The following is a 25,591-nucleotide window of genomic DNA, read 5'->3' as shown; positions in this document are numbered from 1 at the left end:
GGTTGGTTTATTTTACCTCATCAGGTGGATCTATTTTTTTGGTATGCATTTTTTGAAGCACATCATATGCAGTTCTCAGGGCCCTGACTTTGGAATGACAGACTTTCACGTATGCGGGAAGGCAGATAAACCAAAGACCATAGCAGTGACGTAACAAACATCTGGACCACATCTGTGGTATGGATGAGTACTTCTTAGCAATTTTATGTGCAGATTTTATTTCCTGTAAAGAATCATAAATATTGTTTGTGGATATGTGCACACAAGTGAACATGTATCATCTCATTATTCCTACAGAAACTGCAACATTACTATAAACAACATATTCAAAGTGGGAAAGAAAATGAACGCAGAGTGATACCAAAAAGAGTTGCTGTCCAATACTGCCCTCCTAAAAAATTGCATTTCCTGAAATTTATGTCTATGACTTTTGGTCTGCATTTTTGTAAGAAAAACTTGAGAGCTGGAGCCCCTCTTAAAGCCCCACACTGTGAAAAACGATCAAAAAGTGGGTGCAGAAGCCCAACAATTCGTGCTCGTGGAGAACAGCGTGAAGAACGTGAAAGGTGTAGGGACAGCACAGCCAGTGACAATCTGTGTACAGGGGCTCTGTACGATACAGGGTAGGCAAGAAGCACAGGTAAACACCTAAAGAACGATTAGTATGGCTACTCTATTAATAAAGAATCATTAGTCAGGCTGCAGCCACTGCCAGTTGTTATAGCCAAACTCTAGATGAACGCAGCAAGTTGACACTTTACAAAGCACCTCATGCCATACAAATGCCTGCGAGTACCTGTTTAGTTCTTCTGAACATCGGCAACGGGCTGTTTGGACTACTGGCTTTTGCGGAGAGTTTGTTATTTGGTGTTTTAAGAAATCCTTCAGGTCGCTCGAACAAATCTAGTTTTAATACTGGAAATCCATTATAGCTGTAAAAGAAACAAGTCACTTAACTCCTGCAAGGCAGTTCCAAAGTAAACACATCAAATAAGAGCAAATGAAATCAATTACACAGTTGCACTAGAATCTACACAGGAAACAGAAAATACAAGTCAACCTTTAAAGAATCCATTGACAAAGCAGTTTACTAAACCATCTGTATGATTTCATAAGCCTGCACAGTCTCTTAAACTATTATTTCAGTGTGAGCAACTTAAATTGATAAATAAGTTTGCCTGTCTTGCATTTTCTTTAATTAATGTGCCAAATGCTTTAGTATTGATTCTAGCTAATAAAAAAATATCTGTGTGGCTTAGTCTCTAGGGAGCATGACATGACAGAGGTTTATAAAATCAATATGAACATCATCAAACTATCTAAAAGATTAAATTAGATTAGATTTAAAAACCTTTCTCAGAATTAATGAAGAAGCTAATAGATAAACTCATTTGACATAATCACTAAATCAGTAACACCAGTTTTCAGATACTCTCTTCCCAAAGAGTACCTGCAGCTTGTATCGTTATCAGCAGCAACAGGCCAACAGACTGGGTCTGTTAATGCCAATTTTAACCTTAAAAAGCGGCAATTGCTAGCACAACGTGATGTGAATGCACAGTCAGTTTTGTTGTTACTGCTTGTGTGTACACATGCACAAAATCATTAAAAATTCAAAAGAGTTGGCACAGGAGCCATTTTACATACACATTTTTACTCAAGCAACATACAGGGAGAGGAAAAATCCGCACTTTGTGGCTGTCACGAGAAACTTGAAACAAAACTCTGTGAGAGCAGCGGTTACAATTTTTGCCAGTGTCCTCCTGTGTCTTTAGGGTACCTGTATTGTAGAGGGTGTTCTTCTCCATTTGGCAGGTGAGGGATCTCAGGGGGTGTTATGAAAACCGTGTGCTCGCTCTTGTATGACTCATCCAGCTCTATAAGTCGTGTTTCCCCAGTTCTGTCCATATCTACCTGGAGAAGTTATTGTAAAAGAAAAAGTAGATACCAGGGTTATTGTATCTTCTGCCATTAAAGCTATATGGTCATGCAGGGCAAAGACAAGGAGAAATCTTCCCAAACAAATGCCCCTGTTCTAAGGGCAGCAGCAGAGACCTGCAGGATCAAGTGGGAGAAAACTGTCCAACAATTTTACTTAAAGAATTTCATTCAACTGCTTGAGACAAAAATAAAGAACCAAAGCAAAATTCAGTTACCTCACACAAGATTCTGGGAAACTATGAACTATTTCCCTTTGAGAAAAAGAACAGACGAGCCTTTAACAATATTACAAACTTCCTACTGCTACTGCTCGCATGACAGATACCACCAGGAACAGAACAAATATAACGTGTTACTATGTTCCACCTGAGAGCCTTTACTTGCTATGTGTGCTGGTATTTGTATTGCTTTTCCTCTGATCTTCTGTCCCCAATTGTGTCTCCTCCAATACCTAAGTGCTGCTTCTGCTTGTGAGATAAGATGCATCTCCATCTCAGAGCTGGCACTATCAAAAACTACTTCCTAGTACACAGAACATGCTGTTTATTCACATATTGATCGCCCCTGTGCTCAGCTCAAATATTGCCACAGTTTACCTTTATAGCCATTATTTAAATGGTTTAAATGGCAACCAAATTACAGCCAAATGGTGCATTACTTCAAGGAAATGAATAAGCAACCTGTGGAACACAAAGATGTGGGTTCTTCGTGACTTAAGAGTTTAGCAAGAGAGAATTAATGCACAAAAAGAAGCATATTCCACAGTTCTTGTCCTCCAGTGAGGTGGAAATATACCAAGTAGTTTCAGCAGAATTCTTCAATATTTAAAATTTGATAAACATACAGAGAGATGTTCTTAATTACATATTTTACTACATGAGACAGATGGAAAGTATTAGCAAATAGAACCAGCCAAGCAACAAGAACATATGGCTCCTGAAAAGTAGATATAAATGAAACCTTACTTAGCAATTTAAATACTTCTAAGGATGTAGAAACCCCACAGTTACAAGCTTCACCAGTGACACAGAATAAAGCTAGTCATTTAAATATGTATTGAATTCACAATTCTTGAATTCCTGGAAAAATAAAAACTTTTGAGACAATTGCACCACATCTTTCAGTAAACAAAATGGGCAACTAATTATAATTTCTGCTGCTGCTCTCTGGGATAAAATAACATGTTGAGGAGATTAGTCTTCAGCTTCAACTGTTCTTAACATGTAGAAGAGATTAGTCTTCAGCTTCAACTGCTTTTATAAATTATCTGAGGAAAGCCTTAGATTATATTTTATACACAACTAATTTCACAGCACATAAAATTTGTCTCAACCTAGTGGTCTGTAACTACCCATAAGAAAGTGTTGTATCATCTTTCAACCCGTGACATCACCGTTCATGCATTCCCTTTCAGGTACTGGTTCACCTAGTGAAAGACATTAATATATAATATATAATATTAATATATAATATATACTACATAAGCTATAAAAATACTTGTAGTTTTACCAAAAGAACATAATTCTCTGATGAAGAACCTCAAAGTTCCTACCTTAGAGTATTACACTTACCTATGGCTCAGTATTTCAGAGCCTTACATACAGGTGAAAATTAGCATTTCTAATTTGTGCTCACCGTATGCTATTTACACGTTCAAGAATCAGAAGCAGAGAATGAAGGAAAGCCCAACAAAAAAGTAAAATGGAAGGTTACCATGACTAGAAAAAAAGTAAAAGGAAAAACAGAAATAAACTTGCACTTGAAATACATTCTGCTTGTACTATATATCAGATAATGTAAGCAACAGCCGAAGTTTAAAAGCTATATGCATATGAAGTCACACTTACTTTATCTACACAGTCATCAAAAAATGCAAGGCTTGCGTCCTTATCACTGACAAAAGAACACTCTTCAATGAAGCGAATAAACATCTGAGTTTTGGTCATCAGTGTGTAGAACTTCTGATGGGAACGATCTCGACTTTTGAGGAAACCTATGAAGTGAAATCAGAAGCAGGTAAGAAAACCTAAAACAAAGAAGCCCTCATCAAAAGTCAGGAAGCATTCTACCAACAACCAATAAACTTTTCGCTTTCCTTGCCACTACTAAGCAATTTTTCTGCATTTACATTCCTACCATCACTCACAACTCTAACACTGCAAATATTTTTATTCTTTAAATAAGAGAGAATTTAAAATAATAAATTAATGCATATAAAACAAGTTTCTGACTCTTCACCTTGTAGTTCAAAGAGAGAACTTGCATCTGTGGCTGTTTCAGAGGGTGCCTCTGTTATTGGCCTGAGATAAGACCTGTAACCTTTGAGTATTGAGGCCATGAAACACAGAAATGCTTCCTGGATCTCCAAATCTAACAGATGCAGTTTCTTCCCAGAATTAAAATCATAGTCATTCATTGCCAGTTCCATTAATGCATCTTCTCTTGGTCTCTGTTGCACTGTGAACAAAACCAATATCGTAATGTTTCACTTTTTTCCATTAAGTTTGGAACAGATTACAATATATGCTATTAAACTCAGTCATGACATGCGACAATGGATTCAGGTTGACCTTGTACAACTAGTGCATCTCTGGATAATACCAAAAGCAAGACACATTTACCTTTTCAGCACATTCGTTACTAAAGCAACAGAGAGAACCAGTATGGACAGGGCTTAAAAAAACCCTCAAAGAAAGCTATTTATAAAAACATATGAAAATTTATACAAGAGCTGATTAAAGAAGCATATTTTAGGGACAAACACACAGATATGGTATTTTTTTTTCTACAGTGCCTTTCATTTCAAGGTGTTCCATACTAAGGACCTATATACACAGAGTAACCCCACTCAGATGCAAAGTGGAACCTTTCAAACCCAGCACAATGAAAAATGCTGATAGAGAGAGAAATCGGGTGGTTTTTTTTTTTTTTTTTTAAAGTTCTAGCAAACCCCCTGGTCTTAAAATAGACACTCGTACAAAGTGCCAAGGTGGTTTCGCTACCGTCTTTCCAGGTAATATAATTACAGCCAACCTTATAGTGATATTATGTTTAAGCAATTTACTCTGTAATAGAATTTAAGATCAATACCACTCTTTTTATATAGAGAGTATAAGGTTTAAAATTTTTTTCTAAGGAAATCCTCACAGTAAAATATGCCAAAATTATGAAGCAATAGACAATTTTCATCACACTTCACATTTCTATTTCCAGGTGTTTTGTTTTAAAGAATTTCACCAGTATCATCCCTGTTTTTCTGCTTTCTCACATCAAGGTTCAACATTCTTTGCTTTGCAATATTTGAGGATTCTATCAACAACCAATTTTTTTTTCTCAGAAACGTCCAGCAATTGTGCTACACATTTCAAACCCCGATGTTTCTAAAACACTCGTTATTTCCATCTTAAAATTTTCAGCAAAGTACTATCAGCTTGAGTGCCAAAGTCCTCTCAATTGTCAAGACTTGAGCAGGCCTTGAAGACAAACCAAAGGTCTTTATTAGTTCCTGGCCTACTCTTTGCTTACTATTCTCATACAAGCTCTGCTTGTTTGTTTTTATTTTTTTTTGGTACAATGACATCATCAATACAAAGATATTTCTGTTGAGCATCACCTTATATAGATGGAAGTCTACTCCACCTCAAAGGCCCCTATATGGGTTCTAATCTCTGGACTTAAAGCACAGATTTCCCAATTCTGTACAAAAACACTATGTTTAGTGTAATGGGTGACTTAAGAAGATATTTAATTAGCTATATTTATCTGTTAATGTGGCACGCTATATGCAATGTAAATCTTACTATGCACTTGCACTCACATTCTGCCAGTTGCTGATATAAATTACTTAAAGTGTTCATCAGATTTTTACAAGGTTTCTTTGGCAAGATCTTCCATGCAATAGCTTTTTTATCTCCAGTTCTAGAAGAAAAAAAAACAAAGTATGAATATACACTAGAATATGTGTGAATATGTGTGCAGACAGGACTGCATTCAGAGGATTTTTCTGTCCCACCAAAGAATGGGAGAACATCATACACAATTTGCTCCATTAAAACAGGACTAAGAAGCATTGAAAAACAATCAAGAAAGGTCAAACTTGGTTTACTATATGAAGATTTGATCACTGCCATCCAACCAATGTGCCGGATTCCAGGAGCCACACTCTAGCACTGAAACCAATCCACTCAGAACTCACGAAAGGCAGATTAACAGTATTAAGCATCTGCTGTTGCACAAACAGCCACCACAAACACCATGTTCTGAACTGCAATTACTTAAACTAGGATGGAGATAATGGCTAGAATGCTCATAGTAATCTGAAATCAATTTGATAACTGCTTTGTGGTTAGTGCATATAGATTTGGACTTAACTATACCATTATAATGACAAAAAAAAATTACAATGCCCTTTGTCAACAGAGGGCACCAGCATACCTCAAGACCTCAAGACCCTACTGGTCACAAAGTTGCAAAAATTATAAGCGTCTGTTTAATACTTTTTTCCATACGATGAAATGGAATTAATCTGTTCCAAGAAAAAGCACAGGAAAGTCAGAGGCTTAAAACAAACAAAACCCTGCAAAGTTTTGCCAAAAAGCTAGTTTCTGCCTTTGAAAATTAATGCAGAAGAAAAATTGTTAATAAATACTTACTGAGAAATTGTATTGGTATCTAGGTCAACACAGCTAACGTCTGGTGGAGGGTCATAGAGATCAAAGTATCTTGAATCAATTCCCACGATGAAGGGGCATGGGGCACTTAACACATCTGCCAGTGCCAGGGGACAGAGAGGAATATATGGGCAAGGCCAATGGAAGGGAAATATCATCTTTGAAAATGTGCAGAGATAAAAACATAGGTTAAACTTGTATAATAATATAATCTGTGCAAGTATAAACCACACTTCACTAACTGCCACTTCAAAAGTATTTAATATGGTAGATGACTATTAGTGAAAAATCTAAGTACAGATTATTAAATAAAAATGCACTAATTTCTTTAAAATTCAATGTGTTCAATCTGTAGGAAAAATAAGCTCTTCTATATAACAACCTGTATATAGTATATGTAGTAAAACAATGCCTATAGCGAAGACAGGCAAGAAAATAACACGCATTTAAAATTCTTCTGCAAGAGAGAATACAGTGCTATGTGGGAAAATGAAGAACTCGTTGCATTGTGACGGCCAAACAAGATGCTTATTTACAGTACTTACAGTCAAAGAACAAACAGTTATTCTTTCTCTTCTGTCTTCATGGATATCATTAGCAACATTATTTTTTCCTCCCTAATAATCTTTATTTTTATTCTTATTTTTAAGTAACCTTTAAGGCTAACAGCACTATTACTAATTTCAGATTTTATCTAAAAAGCATTATCTTTTCTACTCAAAGGTGTATGATTAAAAGAATGTTACTTACAGAAACTAATGCCTCTGTCACACTAGTAAGGACAGAAGGTCGCAATGAATGGATGAGAATTTTATGTTCCGTCACAGCAAAGACCAGTAGAGTTACGGCATTTTCAGGTCCTAAATTCTGGAGTAGTGTAGAAAACTTGCCCCCGCTGTTACAGAACAGAAACACGTTGGTGAGTTCCAGGGAACAATAAAAAAATTTCAATAACAAAACAGAAACCAAGGCATTAGAGTAGGATTTTATAAACTTCAATCTGTAAATATTTCTTTTAAAGAAGATTGCAAGGCAGACTACGTGGTACACTTCACTGGTCAGCGAAGAACAGTTACTTCCCAGTAGTCATTACTTAATCACTCTCAACTATTTTCAGGACATGTGCATGATGATTTTTCTTTTTGAGAAGCAATTTACAGGGAGAAAACATGCATTTCTTTAATCATTATCCTGCGAGATGCGAAAGTTAAGACAGTCACAGAACCGCTTCAATTATCTTTCAATACAAAAGCTGCTCTATCTCGGGAGCCCAGGTACCAACTCCTAGAAAGGGGATCTAACAACCGCTAAAGTTATTTGAAAAAACACATATATTGTTCATTAAGTATCTATTCTTGCCAGGGCATAGGTCTGCTCACATAAATAAACTCCAGATACGCTAGCTACAAAAGGCACCAGACAAGGTAAGTTAATGTGCACGATCACAACTAGAAATACTGATCTTTTCCACAATGTAAGCCATAAAACATTTCACAATTAAACAGCAGATTCTGTACTTGCCTCAGTGGAAGGGGTGATGACACAGGCTGGCTAAGAATCAAGTTATCATGTGGAGATAGCTGGAAAGAAATTTTAAAATGCATTATTTTTATTCCGAACTGGAAATATTAGAAATTCTGCAACTATAACAAAAAACCCACCTAAAAATAAAATCTAAACTAAGCCAAACCTTCTATAGCCCAACTGTATTGCACTGCAAGAAGTGGGTGTGCAACGCTGTGCATCAGTATCTTTTAGTAAAAACCAGGTAAAGCACATTCTTCCTTTCTTAATCAGAACTGAATACATTGCAGATTCATAAAGAAGAATTTAAACTAGCTAATGCTGAAAAAAAATGAATCTATCAACTACTGAAAAATGATGTCTTCTATATTTTAAGTGAAGACCCGCAATTCATCCACAGATTTCAAAGGGCAGGGGCAATTCAGTTTCAGTGTAACTGTTCTCCAACCCCTTTTCAGTAACAGTAATAAATGCCACTTCCTTAGAATATTCCAGTACACCAAGGAGGATGTTTAACGTTCCATACTTTCTATAAGGACATAACCCAAGACTTCACTAGTGCACAGGCTACTGCATTAAGACTTAAAACTGCACAGCGTTCTCCAACAGGGAGTAACATCAGTTTGTAACAACTTGTTCAAAACCACAGGATTGGTAGAACAACTACAACCAGAACAGCGCTGTCTTTTCTCAGCAATAAAGTTTTTACACATCTCTTCCTATTTTGCCTCTTGGGAAGAAAAAAGAAAAAAATAAATAAATAACAATAACAACACTTCTCTTAAGAAGTCTTTGAGACAGGGATTTCCTCTCTCCTACAAACTGTGACACGGGTAAAATTTCAAGTAACAGATAACCCAATTGGGTTCCCCTTTGGGGAAACCAGGTAATAATGAATATATGCTTCACAGCTGCTTTTAATTCTATTTATTTACTTCACACTAAGCCTTCATACAGTTGTAAGAAGAAAACTGTTCAAAAGTTGTTGCAAAAATCAAAACAGATGCCAACTTTGAGTAGTTTTCCTTTAAATTTTTTTTTCAGAGTATATGGGGAAATTAAGTCCCAAGCTCACTAAATGGTATCTTGTAATACATTATTAAAGTCCTTAACTGAAGTGGCATCAGAACAAGGAGAAATCTGTAAAAATCAAGTGTATGAATTTCGGAAAAAAAATCCTGAACAAACAAACAAACAAAAAGATGTAACAAATATTTTCCATTTACAAACCTGTTCAACAGCTGTTCTGCCTTCACTTAAAACATGGCAATTAAGAAGAAATTGACACTTACCTGAACTAGAATTCGTGGCCTCTGAGGGGATGGAAAAGGAACTTTATGCATGAAATGGGAAATGTGTCTAGAGAAAAAGAAGAATACAGATTTAGTAGAAATGAGAAGCTTAAACTGCTTTACTTCAAGACAAATTTTGGCCTGTAAATTAAATTATTATACAAAACCAGTAAATACTTATTCAGAAGACCGAGAGAACAAAAAGCCAAACACCAAAACAGGCCTCAAATCCTACAGGGATGTTCTGACCTTGAAAAATCTTTTCTACAAGTGACAACCAAAATGGCAGGCCAGATTATCTTTCAGACTACGAGCTTGGTTCATGACACTGAAAAATAAGTAGCACTTTTTTTTTTATATTGTAAAGTAGAAATATCAATGTTTGACTATCACAATACCATTTTACAATCATGCTTCTGGCTTGATAAGTGCTATACCTCAGAGACAGCACTGGTTATTTGCAAAAACACACTCAGAACTGAGTATTGAGTCCTTGAGTTAATTAATTTTCTCCATTTCCAAATACAAAATGTTATGCAAAATTTCTGAGGAAAAAAGTGTTAAAGTTTTTCCAAACATTACAAATACAGGGAAATGTATTTAAAATGTAAGTTCTTGGTTTTATAAACTGCTTTAACATACAAAAGGTCTAAAAGTGTAGGGGTTCTACATAATACACATTTTCCCATTGAAAGAAACCACCTGCAATCAGTAGACACTCAGGCAGAGGTAATCCATCAGAAACTGCACGCTACAGCACATCCTTTAGTGGGATTTTTGCAACTTTTACCATGATTATGATGCAGACAACCAAATTTTGAAGAAATTCAGAGAAACCCACAAACACACACTGATTTACATAGAAGACTCATTCTATGTTTCTGATTCAAAGCTATATATTTCATACATTTCGTACAAGGATGGTGGCAGGCATAAGAAACATAGAGGAAACACGAAGGGCAAGGTCAGCTGCTTGTGGATGCAGAAAATGTTCAAATACGCATGTACGGCACAAACAATTTTCATTAGTATTAAAATAGCTGAAGAAACCAGGCTACTTACTATTTAACTTCATGCAAGGTAGTGTAGCTATATTTAAATTATCCACAGTAAACTGACCAGTTATTATTATTATTTATTATATTTGCTTCTAATTAGTTCGCAAAACTCAAAAACCAAATATAGTTCCCAGGTTAAAAAAAAAAAAAATCTTTTCATTATTGGAAATTGACCCTATCAGAATTTTAAAAGAAGTATAGTAGATACAAAGTGAAATAATGAAGTAGATAAACAATAACAAAAAACTCACTTAATCCATAAAAACCAAAGTCACATGAAGTTTAATATTAAAGTTTAATCAGAATACTGATGTGTAATGAAAAAACCCAACACGCAACCAAACCAAACCAATACTGCACTTGAAGTCTGATGTACTGAAAAGCTGTGTTAGACTAGAAAATGTTAAATGGCATTACATATCAGTTACAGATATCAACCTCTCCTTGGATGTGAGGACTTCCTCTGCATTTTAAAAAGGGAAATCCTTTATGTAAGAATGAAATGAAGTTTATTCATCACAAACAGAAGAGGATTACTAATGGGGGAAAAAAAAAAAAAATCAAATCCACTTTATTATCTCTCATTACATATCAGGCATTTGAAAAAATTCAGAGCTAGATATTTTTTTCTTCTACCTTAATGTATTAAAAATTAAGAAAGGATTTATAATTTGTTCTCCTAATCACTATGATAAAGGGTGTAAAGCTAATTTTAAAGAGCTTTCAGAGATACCTCTGCAGGCACTTAAATCACAAATAAAAATCTGGGCTTTTTCAGGAAGTAAAGATACATTTAATCAACAGAGAAAAGTGCTTAATCTGCTGTAACCATTATATTCAATGTTTGACTGAAATAAAAAGGATATTATAGGAAACTTAGAAGTAAAACAAAAAGCTGTCATCAACTGAAAGCACTGTTATGAAGTACTTACTTCTCAATGGGTAGAACATGTGGACCAGAGATGGAGTAACGATACAGAAAGGTAAGAAACTTCTTGAAAGCATCAAAGAAAGGCCAGTGAGAGAGCAGACAGATGCATTTATTCGTTTGAACTGTTCGGCATGTGTCTGACTTTCCCTCGGCAGCAGCTGTTAGTCCCAGCTGAGATTTTTGCTTCTCTGTGAGATTCTCTTCAGCATACAGTTCATAAAACTGAATAGCAGCACCATACACCTGCAAACAGCAAAGCTGAAGTCAGCAAATCTGTCTCCATCTTCAAAGCAATCGAACAACACCCAAACAGGCGAGGAAAATCAAGTTGGTGTTACTGTTTGAAAAGTTACATTAATGTACCATCTTTTGAAGCCATCTATTCTGGAATATTCTTATGGCTGTGAAAATCCAGACTGACTATTATTCATTTAAAACACTTAATGTCATATGAGAAAGAGTAATTTATGAAACGATTTAAGTGAGAGAAAAATTATGATTATACAGAGTATATAGTCAACTGTTCCTACAATTGCTTTTAAAGCTATTTTAGGAATTCTTTATAAGCAACTCAAAGCAGTATTCCTTTGACATTCAATTTACTTTTTAGAACAAGCATATACATGCAAGGTTGTTTCCACGCTTGCAATAAAAATGGTATACTTGCATGTATATGCACTCAGAATTTTTACAGCTCTGTAGTTTCAAAGACTAACATGATTGGAAAGCAAGGGAGAACACGTTTATATGATCAACTGTCCAGAAGCAAAATAAATGCAAGTCACTCTTTAAAATAGTCTTTGAACTAAGCCCAAACAAATAGATGCAAGTTTGTGAAAATATGCACCCTGAAAAGATAAACACCTGCATTTTTAAACTCAAATTATAAACCATGATTTTTTTTTAAAGCTTTTAGAATACCTTTTCTGCAGAAGCTCCAGTTAGTACAAATGTAGAAAAAACTGGGAGAGGGTATTTACTGTTAGACGGCCAACATTCAATCGTTGCACCCATAGGTAGACAAAAAAGAGGCACAGATTCTGGTAATGGAAATGATTCATAATCTTCTTCAGGATATCTGCATATTAAACCTATAAAGGCAATTTGTAAAAGGCAGTTATGTAAGGAATAGCAGAAACACATTTGTAATAGCTCATTCCATTTAAAAAAATGCCCAGAGAAATTGTGTATCAGCATATACTGACTTCAATAAACTTCAGTGAAGTTGTAAATAATCAGGCACAGCAAATAGCTGGCAAGGGGCAGCGTGCTCCCAAGGCCTGATGAGGAATCACCCATTAAAACGCTGGGCTGAAGTGCCACTTACCATTCTAAGAACTCTTTATAACTAATTTATCTATTTCTGTTCGCAGGTTCTGTGCATCTCAGCTATTACTGTAATAGCTCACATTCTTCACTAGTATGAGTAAAGATTTAAAATTTAGTTGAAAAAATGGTAACCTGAATAACTGAGAAATTAGACTGACGCTTTCAATTATAAAAGTAAGTAGTTCTTGCCAACTAGTTTCCTGAAATATCTGATATGTTAGATATTAGACAGATAATTTTTTTTTGTTTCAATAGAATCTAACCAATTAATTATGCTGATCTACCTCAGCTGAGGATTCAGCTAATGGGCTATCAGACTAATGTGTTTAGATTTAATTTTAAACATAGCTGTAAAACAGGAAGTTCATACAGGTCTTCAGTTACATCACATGGTTGTGGCAAACTATCCGTGCTCATTATGAACCCAGGGGACTCCAAACTGAGAATTAATACTGTGTGAAGAGATTTAGGATTTCTCTGCATTAGAAAACACAATCACTACACATTCTAATCTAATATACAGTGAAATATTACTAAGCAACAAAAACCGGTCATCAAGAAGGGCAGTGGTTTGGTTTGGTTTTTCCTCCCAAGAAGCAATATTTTGTGTAGGCTACTAACAGATGTGGAGCTTTTTAATATTTGTATTTATTTACAAATTCAGTGTCCACCTTTTAGCTAGTCCCAAACTACTGTTATTTACAGAAAGCAGCATCTCAAAGGGATATAAGTAAATTAAAGCTTAAGCCTGAATCATGCTCATGACATGCATGCAAACAATATCAGAGTTTTTGTTGTTGATTTAAAAAAAAGAAAAGAAAAAAAACAACACATTTCATTAGAGCCATAGCAAATCTAATTCTGTCTTATAAATAAAACAAAATAAAGATGATACGCAATGCAAAACACTTAAGAGCTCAATGCCACTGATGTTCAGGGCAGTGTGGAAATCTGCTCTATTCCCCAATATCCTCAAAATGTTTACTGAAGAAAGTGATTGTGAAAATTCATCAAGTAATTTTTTTAGTATTTTCTTCTGCATATATATATATACACACACATGCATTCTTAAGAGACAGTTCTTAGCAACAAAAACAGAGCTGAGAGACACACAGGTTTGTAGAAACCTATCAAAACACAACTGAGATTCCAATTAAAAGCAATTTTAAAACAAATGGTCATGATACATAATTCTAAGGCTTATGTTAGGACACTTTTAAAAGGACTCTCTAGGGAAAGATTCCTTTCTGGATAATGCCAAGATAGTGTCTTTGTCAAGTAACTCTTCAATTAAAAATGTATTACATCACAAATAAGCTTGTACACCCTGAATTGAAGTTAAAGCTAAATAGTAGTTACATACCAGCTTTATATGATATGGTGTTGGTTTTTGCCACAGACTTTTTATAACATAAATATACTGCTGAGCCCCACTGTAAAACAAAAGAAATTATTGCATTACGTGCTGAAGTATAAGAAAATAATTTAACAGAAAATAGTGGAGGAAAGCCTCCTCTCTTTACAAAGGACCATAATCTATACACAAAAATATAGAGCTTTAAAATATTGGAATTCGGGGGCTGCTATGCCATCCTTTCAGACAACGGCCACAAACAGATCACTGAAAGCAAAGCACCACGTTAGCTCTGAGCCACCGATCCACAGCAGGCACAGCCTGACCTCCCAAACACAACTGGTTTCTAGACTGAGGCATGAGACCTATAAATTCTTCTCCAAAACATTTGTGAACATAACTATGGAATTTTAAGTACAACTGTCATCCATATAAATATTTAAGCCTTTCTCCATTCCATTAAACTTCTGGCTTAAACGTGTATATAGGCAGATACATATACATACATGCAGGTATTTATATATACACACACACAGCGCAATGTTTCTGCTATTAACTACATTCGTGTATTACTTTAATACTTATCGATTTTCTTTTGTGCCTGCATTTATATTTTAATCACACTAATCTTTAGGGCAAATTCCTTATTCCATCTGTGATTTCATGGTCTGTAAAACACTGGCATAAAGTCATAGTTTTTGCAGCTTCTAAACAACAACTTCTTTAATGTTTTAAAATATTTCTGAAGTTCTCAATTTCTGGACGTGAGAATAAAGAACATTGAAAGCCACAGAAAAGACCGGCACCTTTTAAGGGCGCAAAGCTTTTAGGGATGGGAGAAAGATACAGCAATTTCTGTAAGACAGCACTCCCATAACGCAGTCCACACAGGGACTGGTAGAACTGAAAAATCCATTTGTTAATGTCTACAGACATTTATTTAAAAATAAGTGCAGATCAATTTCCATCACGATCTTTTTCGCATCATACTATTGCCATATGCAGCCAGCATCCTTGCCAGCACGCTGACTTTTGAGTCCCCTAGGAAACCCGGTACATAGGGCTGCAGATTCCATTAGGAGACAAGAAGATATTAAGTTATGCAAAACAAAGTGCTGTGATGCCTGCGCATTTTAGCAGGTCTGGCTTCGGAACCATATTAAGCATTAAGTTGTTAGATACACAATTTCCATCACAACAGTAAAATCAGCATCAGAAGTAGTCACATTTGTAAAACCTCCAGTTACACACATGGTGACACAGCAGGTCCTAAGGACTAATCCTCCAACCAGTCCAAGATCTGATGTATCTTTGGAGAGTGCTTATCAAAATTTTTTACCAGGTCCTCTGAGAATTGTCACAAATACTCCACAAACATCACATCATTGAATAACAACTGTTCAAAATCCAGATTTTGAATCTTACCATACTATTATTAAGATTCTTGTCAACCTTGCAGAATGTATGTGGCGGGGTTTCTCCTTTACTTGGTATGATTATACATATATCCGTAACAGCCAATGTGTTTTGTGTCATGTTTTCGGATGCTCTTCGGTAAGTGATGTACACTCTTTGTGACGACGCGCTGCCACTAATATTAGCAGGCCGACCATATGGAGTAGTTTGAATTACTTCACAACCTTGCTTTACTCTTTCTTTCCCATCATATAAAACCCTAGTTAAAAATGGGAGGAACAAAAGTCAGAAGGCACATAATTTCCTTTAACATTTGAATACTAATGCTATAGTAAGAATTATAACTGAACAGTACTAGTTTAGCAGCACCTCTCGTCCCGATCTCCGATTAAAACATTTTTACTGACAAGTTCAGGTCATGTTGTATCAAACTGCATTCTAATAGAAAAGCTTTGTGATTAAATTATACTAGTTTTCCTCATGTATAATTGCTTTTAAATGTTTTGTTTACCATAAAATAGTATTATTTTCAATTATATTAAAGATTCATTGCCTGATCCTAAGAACATCATACAACTCACCACTTTTCAATCTGTATTAAATACGTTAGGCATGTTATCTCAACCAAAATATATACACTGAAAATTATAAATGGTTTTGAAACCTCCAAAATGCAAAGGTCTAGACTTTTCACTAAAATGCACTCAGCATGCATTTTTCCTACCATATTGGGTTACAGTATGCTCAAGTCAAGCAATATCCTCCTCTTCAGAGTTTTGCCTTATATTAGAAAAGCATGGTACTTCAATAAATCTTGTTAGTCAAATAAAACTGCCAAAATCACTTACGGGAACAGAAAAACCACTCACCCCAAATCAGTAAGCGGGGGCTTATCCCTTCCTCGGCGATAACAAAGGTATATCTGTGGTCCTACAAGACTGCCATTATTAAGATCTGCAGACAGTCCTGAGGGAGTAACATCTATGCATTTATATCCCTGAGGAACTTCCTCCCCCAGAGATTTATTAATTACTGTTACATCTGTAACAGGTTCTTTTGGTTTAGCAATTTTATGGCAAGCATCATTGAAGTGGATTTCTTCCTCCAGTGGTTTTGAAATATCTGTTAATCCTGCGACAACAAAGTAGTCAGCAACACGAGCCCCTTTGTCTTCCATCTTCCATTACAAGACGTTCTAACTGGTAAGAAAGAAATATATATCAGTATTTTTAAAGGAAACTTAAGACATCAGAAAGATTAAAATTATGTTTATTTTTTAAAAACAGAAAATTAGCAATAATATAAATGAAAACACAACATAAGAATACAAAAGAAATTAGAGATCCATCATCAGATCATATAACATGTTTCATTTGTAAACATGATCTTTCCAATTTGGGATTCTGAGTCACAATCATGAGAGCTAATTCTTAAATCTTCAGATGGAAAACCCAAGTGGCCTCTACTTACATGCTAGAGCAGCTGAATCAACAGGAACAGTAACAGCAAAACAGTGTGCAAAGTTTTGCAAAGAGTTCACTAATGAAAGCTCGTGGCTAAGATAAAAAGCAGTTCTTATGTATTTTGCATATAGTCTGCTACTGTGCTCCTTTCACCATGACAATGGATCTTTAAGGCATGATCTGGAATTAATTCACTTCCTGAATATTAAACATTTATGCAAAGCTTGTCGTGATTATTCTAAAGATATGACTATAATATTCACAGCTACCTCACCCTGTGGGATTTTACATCAGATACCAAGGCCAGATCTTCATGGAGTACTTTTGCAAGCTAAAAGTTGATACCATTTTATTTCACAGTGTTTTGGGGCTCAGATCCTTGATATGTAACACATCGACAGCCAGCAATACACCAACTTTTATACAAGACATTTAAACCAAGTCAGCTTCAATGGACTGCAGACCACTGTGACAGAAAAACATTTAAGACCACCTGAAGGTTTTCATAATGAAAAGGAATACGGTCTTGCTGTTCCAGGCAAACTGTGCTGGAAAAACACATTATTTCTTCCTGGAATATATTGATAAAAAAATTCTTTACATATGAATTCTTTCTGTACAGTGCTTTTTTGTAGTATTTGCTACCAAGGTTGTAAATTAACTTCAGCACAGGACAAAGTAAGATCTGTAGGATGAAAGGATGGCCTTGCAAACAACACAGCGCACAACATTATCAGATGATTCAGATTCCTCTCCACCAGAGACTCCTGAATACCTTTGTAAGTCACTTAAACCCCATGTCTCATTTAATAGCTTGATCTTTCAAATAAAGAAAATACTTTCCACTCTTTCATGGAACACTGAGAAATGGGCTAAAAATGTTTATCTAAGTCACCCATATGTGCTGGAACCTTGCTAAAGGAGCTTCAGAAGTTTGCTGTCATGAAGTTCCAGACTTTTTAAACCAGACAAGCTATTTAAGACTTTTTTGTTGAATTAATTTTGTTTGGGTGTAAAATTTGATTGCAAGAGAAACTGTTACAACACAGGAGTTCACTACCACTCAGGAACTCAAGAAACAGAATTTAACACAGTTTGAATAGCGGGTACAGGACTTCAGTTTTCATGCTACCTTTATTCCACTTGCTTTATCTATTTCCCTTTATTTTTTGCTCTAGGTACCAAGTTTAAGCCTTACCCAACTTCATATAATCATGATTCTTGGATTTTACCAAGAAACCATCATTAAAACAAGCAAAATAAATCTAGACATCTCTCATTGGTAACTACGGAAATTGTGTCCCAAATTGATACTGTGCATTTAATCAAATTGTTCCTAGCTGACCTCAGATTCCCAGCATCAGTCCCTGCTCAAGAGGAATGTCAGCCTGTGCCAGATTCTCCACTATCAACCTCATCCACCAGTGCAAGAAAGGTCATTCCACCTTCCTGCTCTTATTTTGTAGGTTGGATGTGTTCTGCTGGAGTAACGGACCTGACGAGCTTCTACAATTGCAAGGAAACGAGTAACAGTTTTTACTTCAAGGTTATTTACATTATTCAAGGAAATGCCAAGAAAAATCTCCAAACTATCCAACCTTTATTTCTTTCTGTATGTTTAATAAGCAATATGGGACACTTTAGAACGCACGATTACTGGGAAACAATAATCAATATATAGTAGTGTAACAGTTTGTAAATAACTGTTCAGCTTGTTTTCCAAGAGAAGAGAGAATGCAGTTACAAACCTAGGTCTAATTTAACCTACATGCAATTACTTCAAAAACATCTGGAATATGTTACTCAATAAGCAGTATATGAGAGTAATAACTACAAACTCAAACTTCTCTTTGAGTGATGTATCCAAAGACACACAAATTGAATCACTGCATATGCTGCCTACTATTTCACTGTACATTTGGCTCCATCAAATCCAGAACAGGCTAGCAATAAATGCATGGAGAGAGAAAGAAGTTTCATAAAGCATCTTTAAACTCTAACATAAGGCCAAACACTAGCATCTTTTAGCTAACACCACTGAAGTTCTAAATATTTTCTAACAATTTTAGCAATCAAAAATTATACAAACTGTGACTGTTAAAACTGCAAGTCTTAGAACTTCAGTGTATTAGCAGCACCTTATTCAAGTTTAATTAGCCAAGACAGCACTACAACTAAACAGAAATACATATATACATTATACTGAAGAATCGTACCTGTCTCACAATTTAAGCCTCACTACTAATTATTTCATGTCAAGTTTATACCAAAAGTCTTAAATTCAAACATACATTTATTCCCAAAAGCACTTTCAGGAAAAACTGGGACAAGCTCTCCTCATTTAGAGCCAGTTAAAATTAGAATCCCCTACATACAAACACCTGCTATCACACAAATATGCTTCCTAAGGTTATAGCAAGTAATACACAAGTCAGGAAGAGTTTCATAATCTAATGCAGATTTTACAGAAGGGAAAAAATAAGCCTGACTGATGATGCATCATCCCTCAGATTTCGGCCTTCTGATACAAAGGCGTGCTGCTAAAAATGGGATGAAATGCAGAAGATATCAAAACAATTCAGTGGCATTTTATTCAAGCTGACTTCAGACTTTACTAGAGCTACTATGATACTCAAATTATCAACATCTGTTTACCGTGAGAACAGATTTATGCAAACTTTGTGTTAACAGACCCCAGAAATAAGGTATATAATGTGAGCTAATTTAGTGACAAGTAATTATTCTGTGAAAAGCAATGCCACACAAACTGATTAACTTGAATAATTTCTGTAGAAACTCTTACCATGAAGGTGTATCAGTGCAACTTTGATCTCACCAGCAAATTCAGAAAGAGCAGCACATACGCTTAGTTTGCTTCCAACAAAGTTTTCTATTTTCTATGAACTACTCACAATTGTCATACAGAAAGCAAATAAAAATGGAGAGGCATGATTTCATATCAGCTCACCTATTTTCAGACAAAATAACTAACTCTGTGTCCAAGCTTTTTGAACAGACCACATTTTTTGTTCAAATACTATAAGATGGGTGTACAAATCAGCTTTTTCCTTACCACATGACCAGAACTAATGCAGATGTGGCTTATATTCCATCTGTGCAGCAGCATGAGGCACGATACTTCATGAAGTAGAGTTTACTATAGAGGCACTGCACCATTTCCAAGGGAAAAAAATACTGATATAATTCATACAACCTGCTCCTACCCACAGACTTGTAGAGATAACCTGTAAGCAGGCTGCAGACCAGAAGAACTTGCTCTAGCAACACCAGCTTCTTTCGAGAAGCCAGCTTTCCCAGATAGCAAAAAGGATTGACTTGTGTGCTTTTTACATGTGCAAGAGATCCATGATGTGTGAAAGACAGCAGTAAGGACCATCTGATTCTGGTAGAACAGCTTTGCCAGTCCACGGCTGGCAGACACAAATACAACTGCCTTGTAATCTTTTAATATTCCTCATCTTCATTTCTATTGCTTCCTGCAGTTTCCTTTGAGAACATTAAATAGCTTATTAATTTGAGTTCCTTATAAGGCCCATTTGCTGTCTAAAGCAAGTGACATTTTACTTCATTAGCCTGACTCCAAAGAGATGTTGTTTGTAAACAAGGAATGAAGGTCTCCTAGCATAGGTTGGAAACCAACGCAGGGCTCTGCAATGCACCTTTTTAAAAATGCTACAAAGCTTTAATAAAAACGGCCATAATGTCTTTTTAAAGCTTTCTTCATATAATCACATCCCAAGAACCTCTTTCCTTTGAAGGCACCCAAAGAGTAGACAATGGACAGACAAATCAGTGATCAGTTTTTAAAAATTGCCAGTAAAGTTCTAACAGCCCCTAGCATTTCAGTCTCCTGTGTACTGCTGCATTATCCTGTTCAAGTGTGCTGCCAACACACAAATGTCAAGGCTAGCCATGCAAGAATAAAATGAAGTTAACTGGATCAGTCAGTCCCACTACAGCTACTCAGAACCATTTCTCAGCCATGACACTGCACAAATCACATGAGAGCTCAACAGTCTCAGGAACATGTGAATAACTGCAGTTACACAGGGAAAACCTTCACCCCACCCCTGTACTTGCAAGTTGCCTGTCAAAAGTGACAGAAAAGCCATTTTTCCTCAGTATTTTCTTCATAGTGAGCAAACAACTCCAGGAACAAAGCAGAAGTGCCTCAAATATTACAGGAATTCTCCCAAGTCTGAACACAAGCTTCTTGGAAATTCTACCAATGTTTTCCCTACCTTTTCATCAGGGCATTGCTTCTACACTTTGCCTCTCTTGCTGTCAGCCAGGCTTTAACATAGACTTCTTGTTAAAGTTTCATTCCCTATAGGAACAGTGAAAACAAAAATTAAACAATATACAATTTTGTTGAAACTTAGCTTACTGCACATTGTGCTGCACCAGCCTCATTAAATGAATATTGTGAATTGTTGTAGGAGTAACTTGCTAAGACAAGGTTACACGTCACTTAACTATTTTAAAAGTATTTCATGAAACCAGATTTAAAACTTCAGAAACAAAATATGAAGTTTTATGCTGCATTGATATTTTTAAGAAAGTAAACAACATGTAATGCTTAATACCGCCCGCCTGCCCCCGCCCCCAATACATTAAAGAACAGGTGAGCTAGCCACTTGGAATTATTTCAACTCTTCCACTATTTTCAGAAGATAAATACCTTCCATGTCTATTCAGAGGTGTCAGCCAGCTATCAAAGTGCTCTTTCAGCTCAATAACCTTTCAAAGTCCACCTCAAAACATTGTTCCTCTTTGCAAGATTCTGATATTTAAGCAGATCCTTCTCACTCCACCATCAGCAATACACATGTACTCCATCTAGCCACCTTATTCCAGTTTCCATTCTTGCCATTTACTGTCACAATTCACTGTTTTCCTTCAGATATGGCAAACACCAGTATAACCACTTTTAAACATTGACGTGACCACAGGCAGCTTGAGCTTGTGTTTTATACCCAGGCATGTGCAAGCCAGGCAGCCTGTGCTGCATTTAACCATTTTGAAGCAAGTTTTGCCCCATGGGATTAAGAACACCTCACTGGAGACTCGCTCAGACTTCCATCTCCAAGAACCACTCATTAGCACCAGCAAGACTGTAGTCAAAAATAAACCTTGTCTAAATGAGGCTTCTATTTGCCAAGACTCAGAGAACACTCCTAGAAAATTACTGTGAGACGACTTCAGAAAGCAAAATGTAACATAAGCAACACTGGGAAGAAACATCTCAGGAGGGTTTGTGCAAACCATGAAATATTTGCTTCCATTCCTGAAGGTGAGGGGGAAAATCCCTACACTAGATTATGAGAATTATATTTTTGGAAGCACAAAGTTCAAGGTTGCGTTCATAACCCCAAAGTACAAGACAACTTGTTTCAGATGATGCAGAAGCAATCAGCACCATTAGTTCATGACTCCTAGAGCAAGGAGATGGGATAAGAGCCTGGTGAGCGAATCGAGCCCCTGCTGCACATCCTTCTAACCCATACACCACTATGGACCAGTACCACTCACAGGCAGTTACTCTCCAGTAACTGAGTTCATACATTTTTACACACAACTACAAAGAGAATATGCAGCAGTAGCACTACATATTTCTGTCCAATGACTTGATCTGTAATATAAAGTTTCAAGGAGTGTCATAAATTATAATTTTAGGGATCACCTGCAGACCTCAAGTACAGCTGCAATACATCTAAAAAATAAGCAGCACTAATACATTAATATTTTCCCCATGGACACTTCAAAAACCATCTTTCCTAGTCAACTACCTGGAAAGACATTGAGGAGAGTTAAAGGAAAGAAAAATATATTTACACATCACAGAGAACACAGCGAGAACCACGGCCAGTGTACTTGCAGCTCTATTCTGTAGTACCTGCAGCTGGGGCAACATATTTACAACTAGTTTGTTGTCCTCCATCTATCAAATAAAAGATCTACTTGTTCAAGAAGAAAGGCATGAAGGACCCACATTATTATCCCAATACAACTAGGACTTCTCATAGCATTTTTATTTTTCAGTAGGACACTGCCTATACTTTCTTCACATTTCCTACCACTAAAGTTAAACAAATGGCAGTAACAGAGAAAGTTGCTAACAAGTAAGTTTAAAGTGATCAATTGCATTACTTTTTAGACTCTATTGCATATATCTGCACTCAATAATGTTAAACAACACAGTAATTAACAAGAAATCACTTGCCTCCACTAAGCTGCCTTCTGTGTTGCATCAATAGCAATACTAGTGCTAAGAAACATAGTGGCATATAAAAATGACAACCAAAAAAAAAAAGAAAAGCCCCAACATTATTCTGCTCCTGCAACACTAGACCAGAATTGTTATCAAGTTTTTTGCTGGCCCATTCACAATCATCTGTACTGACTCATGGTTAACCTGAGATCCAAACAGCTGAGGAGATAATCAAGAGAGCTCAGAAAACACGGTAACAAAGAGGTGCCTGGGAAACAGAAAAGTGCTGGATAAGAGCGCAGGGACAGAACACAAGACCATGAGTTTGGGAGCAGAAAATAGGCATGCAGGCCAAGAACTGCAATACCTACGAAGAAAAAAATAGGCCTAAATTCAGAGGCTAATCTAGATTCAGTGGGATGGCTGCAGTCAGTGAGCGAGAACTGGCAATCTAGAGTGCCAAAGCTTAGAGGAGGCAGCAGAATAACTGGCAGAGAGGGCGCGATAGAGCAGAATTCACCCTGAGGGAGAGATCAGGCATCTTCTACATCTTCTGTACCCTCCACCAAATCTTCCATTTGTTTGTTCTTTGTTGCTGGTTTTAGTCTCAATAAAATCAAAGCATTTACTAAGAGGGTCTAACAAGGCACAGGCTGCTTAGGTGATTGTTACAGTTGTGGCACAGCACAATCCCATGATATTCAACCCTAACAAAACAAAACAAACAAACAAAAAGAATTAAAAAAAAAAAAAAATCAAGTAAGTGATGTTCAAGTATCCCATGAGATTCATGGCAGAGACAAATCTTAAGAAGGCCAGTTTCAAAACTTCCACTTTCCTTTTTAAATTACAGTATTTATGGTCAAAAAGCACAAGCAAACAATGGAAACAATTCCTGAAGTACAATTGTGTTTGTAGGGAGGGATACAAAAACAATTTATAGTAAATGAGGGGGAGCGAAGCCAAGGTAAGCACTATAAAATGTAAATATTACTTCACCCAAAACACAGTTCAGGAGACCAGTTAGTCCGTGTTTTTTGTACAACCAGTTATTGTACAACAACTTTTTAAACAGAGAAGTGCCCCAAACAGAATGTTCTGTTTTCCTTGGTGCAGCAGATAAAAGCAAATGAAAGCAGTGAATCTTCCAATATTGAGCTTCAAAAGCAAAATCTGTCACCAAAAATATCAAAGTGCATCAACCAAGAGTGACAGAAGAGGACTTGTTTCACCCATCCACATCTGGACACACATGCCAACCTCAGTTTAGTTCTGAAGCCATTCTCTACCCAAATAAAAGTTTTGAATTCATGGTGCGGTGGAAGGAAAGACCCATGGGAATTGTTTCTAACACGTTTGTTACATTTTAAAATACACTTTAACTGCAACTTGGAACATTTGACATTTTTTTCTTTCTCCGTCCAGCAAAAATGTCCTGTAAGGTAAGAAAACTGAGCAGATGACATGTAGAGACTGCAACTGCCATTTGCAGATGATCTACAACACACTGGAAAGGTTTAACGGTGAGATAACACTAATACCTCCTGCATCTAGTAAATCTCTACATCCAGTTAGCAAAATGCTCATCTTCTACAGAAAAACAAGGGTGGATGTACTGCTACCAGTTGAGCTACAAATACATCTATCTACTAACACACATTGTTGTGAAAGTTTCCTAGCTAGGTTAGCTAGGGAGCAATATAAGGCAACATTAAGCTAGTGTTCTCACCTGATAATCACAGTAAATTAGTGTAATGACATGTTAATAGAACTTACTGCTTCAGGATTCCAGTGCCAGCTCAAAGTATCTCTTTGTAACAAACCAGACATATCTTAAGCCCTCTTCCTCATCTTCTGGAGCAAAATTATAAAATAATCACAGCCTTAAAAGAAAGGCTGGATCATACTGAGTTTGGAACAGTCACTTTATGTGCTAAATATTAGGAGAAAAGTACTCACAGAAGGGTTTGCTCCTGGCACTCTACGTAATGAAGTCTTCACTGTCCTGAATAGGAGTTCAGCGTACAAGGCAACTGTACAATTCGTTAGAACACTGCTCCAGTATCAGGGTTTAACTGGCAGTGCTGTGCTGAGCCTGATTACTTCTGCACTTGCAGGATCTGACCAGCATCACTTCTTTTGCTCTAATTTTACAGTCAAAATATCATGCAGACAAACTTGCTGACATACAGAAACTATGGGAGCTGGATCAGATCCTGGTTTTACTTGTACAGCTGAGAATCACTTCTTAGGCCCACAAGTTTCTTCTGAAGCTCAAGACAAAACCAAAAATCAGGAGAGCAGCTCACAATCCCCTTCTCTTTGTATAATGCTTGCACACAAAAAAAGCGGGGGTTTCCTCTTGGGACTTCTTCATTTGC

The 25,591-nt window shown here is 36.3% G+C and overlaps 1 protein-coding gene across 10 annotated transcripts in view; it reads right to left on the bottom strand.

Annotated features, from left to right (window-relative positions):
• DENND4A (DENN domain containing 4A) overlaps positions 1 to 25,591 on the bottom strand; it is a 45,242-nt gene that overhangs the window by 14,842 nt on the left and 4,809 nt on the right. For 5 of the 10 annotated variants that reach the window (XM_071813961.1, XM_065846984.2, XM_065846989.2 and 2 more), the window contains exons 2-17: positions 21,241 to 21,326; positions 16,385 to 16,714; positions 15,525 to 15,774; positions 14,109 to 14,178; positions 12,338 to 12,507; positions 11,418 to 11,659; positions 9,428 to 9,494; positions 8,133 to 8,191; positions 7,362 to 7,506; positions 6,594 to 6,769; positions 5,759 to 5,859; positions 4,180 to 4,398; positions 3,789 to 3,934; positions 1,781 to 1,914; positions 797 to 932; positions 17 to 223 (exon numbers count right to left, since the gene is read on the bottom strand). In XM_071813961.1, the coding sequence (XP_071670062.1) occupies positions 17 to 223; positions 797 to 932; positions 1,781 to 1,914; positions 3,789 to 3,934; positions 4,180 to 4,398; positions 5,759 to 5,859; positions 6,594 to 6,769; positions 7,362 to 7,506; positions 8,133 to 8,191; positions 9,428 to 9,494; positions 11,418 to 11,659; positions 12,338 to 12,507; positions 14,109 to 14,178; positions 15,525 to 15,774; positions 16,385 to 16,692 (2,430 nt within the window). In that variant the 5' untranslated portion in view covers positions 16,693 to 16,714; positions 21,241 to 21,326. The remainder of the gene's footprint in view (positions 1 to 16; positions 224 to 796; positions 933 to 1,780; positions 1,915 to 3,788; positions 3,935 to 4,179; positions 4,399 to 5,758; positions 5,860 to 6,593; positions 6,770 to 7,361; positions 7,507 to 8,132; positions 8,192 to 9,427; positions 9,495 to 11,417; positions 11,660 to 12,337; positions 12,508 to 14,108; positions 14,179 to 15,524; positions 15,775 to 16,384; positions 16,715 to 21,240; positions 21,327 to 25,591) is intronic. The other 5 variants (XM_065846987.2, XM_071813964.1, XM_071813965.1 and 2 more) reach the window with 3 other exon arrangements.

The sequence above is a fragment of the Patagioenas fasciata genome, chromosome 12 (assembly GCF_037038585.1).
Source record: "Patagioenas fasciata isolate bPatFas1 chromosome 12, bPatFas1.hap1, whole genome shotgun sequence".
NCBI classification, from domain to species: Eukaryota; Metazoa; Chordata; class Aves; order Columbiformes; family Columbidae; genus Patagioenas; species Patagioenas fasciata.
This window is presented reverse-complemented; position numbering and strand designations above follow the sequence as displayed.